At 44.6% G+C, this 4431-nt stretch overlaps 1 protein-coding gene across 1 annotated transcript in view; it reads right to left on the minus strand.

The window, feature by feature from the left end:
- Positions 1 to 979: 979 nt before the first annotated feature.
- Positions 980 to 4431, minus strand: part of LOC146186036 (baculoviral IAP repeat-containing protein 7-like) — an 8704-nt gene continuing 5252 nt past the window's right edge. Inside the window, exons 4-5 of the mRNA XM_084607977.1 lie at positions 2464 to 2545; positions 980 to 1426 (exon numbers count right to left, since the gene is read on the minus strand). Of these exons, the coding sequence (XP_084464103.1) occupies positions 1224 to 1426; positions 2464 to 2545 (285 nt within the window). The 3' untranslated portion in view covers positions 980 to 1223. The remainder of the gene's footprint in view (positions 1427 to 2463; positions 2546 to 4431) is intronic.

Below are 4431 nucleotides of genomic sequence, written 5' to 3' on the forward strand. Positions count from 1 at the left end.
ACTGTCAGTTCCTGAACATGCACAATATCTGCGGATACGCTCTGTGAACAATTCCTGGCGACGGACGCCACTCATGAGACAATAAGTGCTTTCGCAATGAAAAAGAGAGGGGCTGTAGCGCAGAATCTGGAGAAACTTTCACATTGATCGTCTTGAGATATCTAACTTGCTGGGATATTTCACAGCACAGGGGCGCCATCTGCATTTCGTCTACCTTTGAAAACTTGGCAACCTTAGCAGGGCTCGAGACCTTCTACTTCGACTCCGCAGTCGCGCGACAAGCTGCTAGACTGCGCGGTCGAGGGTTTACATTTCAAAATCTGTGTGAATGTCAAGGTTTGAGTTTGAATTTAAATGAGATTATCGTTTTCAATTATACATTCTAAACTTAATGTAAAGCTTATTCCGATGCATATTGGATTCGGATCTATACACACACGCACACACACACTTTGTATATATATGTATATTTATATATACTAACCAACTCAGCCTTCATTGTCTTTATTTGACGCCATCCCCGCTTGATTGCGTTAGAACAAAAGAAATAAATACATGTACTTCTGTTTTGTTGTTGCTTTTGTTTTCAATCTTTTTATATAGTGCGCTTAACTGCACGTGACGTCGGTTTCGACACGACACTATAAGCATTTTACGTTGTCTTCGTCTTGTTATGTGTTGGCAGCCATTATCTTTAGATGTGTTTTATTTCTCCCAGAAGTGTCTTCTGGTGGGCTGGTTGGTGTAAATCCCTCATTTTTCAAAACTGCGCGAATAAAACAAGGACCGAGCGAGAAACACAGAAACACACACAAGCTTGTATGCGCTTGTATGCGCTTTGTGTGTGTTTCTGCGTTTCTCGCTCTGTCCTTGTTTTATTCGTGCAGTTTAAAAATAAGTTATTTATCTTTCCATCTTGCTAAAATCACCCTCCCCCCCCCCCCCCCCCCTGCCTTCCTGTTACCTTCTTTTCCTTCCTTTATTTTTTAGATTGCAGCACCTGTACACAAATATTGCTCACGCATCATGCGTGAATATAGCACCAAGTACCTTAATTGAATCCCCCGCTAACAAAGACTCAGTGCATCACAATATTAGTAGCATGACTGCCGATCTTTCAAGAAGTGAATCGGTGCCGCATTAAGTGACGCCCGCGTGATTTTCATTATATTCGACGGCAGCGAATTTCATCCTGAGTTTGCGGGGACATTTTCACCGTTGCACTAGAAAAGCCTAATCTTCTTGTTAATCGGCTGTCGACACACGCCGCACTTCTTCATTCGGACCGAACAGCGCCAGCAAGCAGCGTGACCGCACATGAAGACCACCTCTCTCCGCCTGAGGAGGCAGATGGGACAGTTGAGGGCGCGTTCCATTTCTGCAACCTTGGCCTTCAGTTGGTCCGTGCTCAAGTCCGAACTGGAGCCTGCACACAGGGGAAAAGATTGAAAGGCACTCGACATATCGAAAAGGTCAGACAATAAGTGGGAAGAGCCAACGTATCTATTCGAAAAGAGAGAAACAGTCGGATGCTGTGGCCAAAGCTTTAAAAACACGAACATAATCGCGAAGAAACTTTGGTTTTATCCCTCCCATAGCTGATCTCGCGGGTTTCAATAAATGGCGCATGTGCAATTTTTGTAGAGCGAGGTAGGCATGAAGAGGGAAAGAGAGGGAGAGGAGGTGTGACCAGGAATGAATAAACGACGTAAACGTGCATTTACCGCAAAACTTTTATCGCTCAGTGCAGGCAGCTGAAGCTGTGAAAAAAAAAAAAAGCACTGAACAAAAAAGCATGACAGACATGAAGCATTATGATCATGTTATGCATGGCTAAGGCTATGGCGAGTCACGTTTGCCGCTTCGCCACCCACAGGCCGTAGCTTAGACCGTCTTTCAATAAACATGTGCACAAGGTAGTTTATATTATCGGTTGACACTATTATTAGCCCACAACTTTTCTCTGGTTTAGTGTACAACAATTTGTAATTAACAGTTGCGCACGTTCACGCTTCCAAAGTGCCGGTTCCGCTCTCTTACTGGAAAATCCGCGACAAGACATATTTGTCACCATAAATCAGAAGAATCAACTGGAAAAGTTCAAATCAATGACTGCTCACTGCGGTTTCCGTATGTGGGTTTTCATGGTCCCCTCCTATTTAACGTCACTTATAATAAATAAAAAGAAAGGCAGTTTCTACGACTTTCTTCTCTTCACATTGCACCTTTTCCTGGGTGCCGTTCCCAGACATGTGGTGCACGGAATTGCAAGAGAAGTATCTGTGACTGCGCATCGTTTCCCATTGCTTCCTATGCGCTTTGTTTCTCACTCAAAAACATAACAAAAGTACCTCGTAAGAGATTTGAGATTTTGACCTCCCCCAGAGCATTCCATTATGTCTGACCAACGCCTAAATTTACGCGTGGCAAATTCACACAGAAAGAGCGTATCGAAACACTCACCCGCAGCGTCACCGATGCGTTCTGGTAAGTATAGTGCCGAGTCGCTGTGCGCACGAGTGATCCCTCTCCTAGGCGCAAAGCGCTGAAGGAAAGCGCCGCAAACAAAGCATTGAAAAGCGGAACATATTGACGCAATTCTGAGCAATGATACGAGCTTCCTGAGGCAGATGTAACAATAAAAACAATATCGAAAACACACTGTGCTTTTGCATTTTCTGCTGGACACGTTCGAAATATTCTTGTTACCTACAGGCACAAATATGCGCACATATCCATATCACTATAGGGCCCACAAAGCCATAATATATTCTCAAAGTTTATATTTGCTCAAAGTGCCTAATAAACGGGGTATCTTCGGTAGAGTCCATTCGCCATAACAAGCTGCTATCGTCCCGGCAACTGTGAACGAAGTAGCTTCAAATATAAACTTTGTGCCATTTTCATGATAACTGATACGAAAAGATGTCAAGGAAGCTTATTTTAGATTCAATGCTTTAACTTTAATTATTATAAGCCGAGGTTTCAAACACCCAACTATTTTCCTGAACGGAGAGGTACGTGAGTGCTGCCCCGTGGAAGTTGGATATCAGGTAGCAATCAGTGGCTACGCAACTTCAAGGTGGAGGGAGGGGGCTGTGTGTCTGAAGGGCAGCCGACTTTCCAGTAGCATGCTTGAATGCGCTGTCAGCTTCACGTATCGGTTACTCTTTGAGTGGATGGCGCTTCAGGAAGGTGATGATGGGCTGAGGTGAGAAAGTGTATTCGAGGGTGGGAGTAGATGACCGGCAACAAGTACAATGGATTCGATGGAAATGAGGCAGGTGGGTATAGGGTTCATATCGGTGTAGTCATCAATTATGGTTGCTTCACACAGACAGTGCCTAAATGTTCTCCAAATCCCACTTCCTACTTAAAAATTCATGCCCAAAGAATCCGAACCCTGCAGGAACGAGAAGCTTAAATGCCGGTTAGGTTTGCGAATAACTGGTCTCTACCAGGCCAGAAAAGGTTTTTCCGTGTCCTATCTAGCGCCTTTGTCCTACCTACAGCCTGTAGTAATTTCGGTTAACTGCAAGGGGGCATATAAAGTGCGCTGATCGACATCGCACAACACAAGGCTGCATTTCCGTTCGGTTTTGGGGAAAAGAACGCGCAATACACTTTTTGATGTACGCCGCGGAATCGTGGACAACCTCAATTAGGTCACCGTTACCACAAGATAAAACTGAGTTCCACGCGACGACCGACTTTACATAGCGTAATGAAGCTTTCGCTTCAATATGCAATTGCGCCTTAGCGAGCAGGCTTTTGCAGTTGTGCGTTGTCAGGCTGTTCTGGCCCGGACCCTTTGAACTTAGGTATACTGTTCTCCTTCATCCCTTTTTGTTTTTGAATGCTATCATCGAGTTATAAACAAATAAAGGATCAAGTGGTAGCTCCGAGGCGGATGAAATGGGATATACATCCACCTTTTATACTGCGTGTGTATAACCATTTTCCTTCTTTTTCATAGAGTCCACGGAGCACTTTCCAACGACGAAAGGTTATCTCTCGCTACCAGTCCTGCTGAATAAAACCGCCCCTTCTACCAGTTGCCATCAGCGCGCAAGCAGGGATAAGCCCACACGGAATGTGTGTGCCGATAGCTGGCGGATATTTGGTGTTACCTGACGCCGTCTGGAAAATTTGCGCGTGCGTACTGACGACATGTGTCAAAGCTTTCTATTTAGCAAAAGCGGCAAAAAATATGAGCGCGCTCTACAGGTTAGAAAAGCGTCTGATGGCAGATTTGCCTCTAGGCCCTAAAGAAAAAATGCGCGTCATCTAGCCCGAAACAGGGCAGAGGACGAGGGTGGAACAATTTCAGCAGCTTAAAGAACAACTCCTGTTTTTTTTTTTTTTTTTCATCATTTTGTGTTTTTGGTTGAATTACATTCCTCGGCACATCCTGACTCACCAAAAACCTTT

Source organism: Amblyomma maculatum, chromosome 6 (assembly GCF_055883805.1).
Source record: "Amblyomma maculatum isolate TAMU_Amacu chromosome 6, ASM5588380v1, whole genome shotgun sequence".
Taxonomy (NCBI): Eukaryota; Metazoa; Arthropoda; class Arachnida; order Ixodida; family Ixodidae; genus Amblyomma; species Amblyomma maculatum.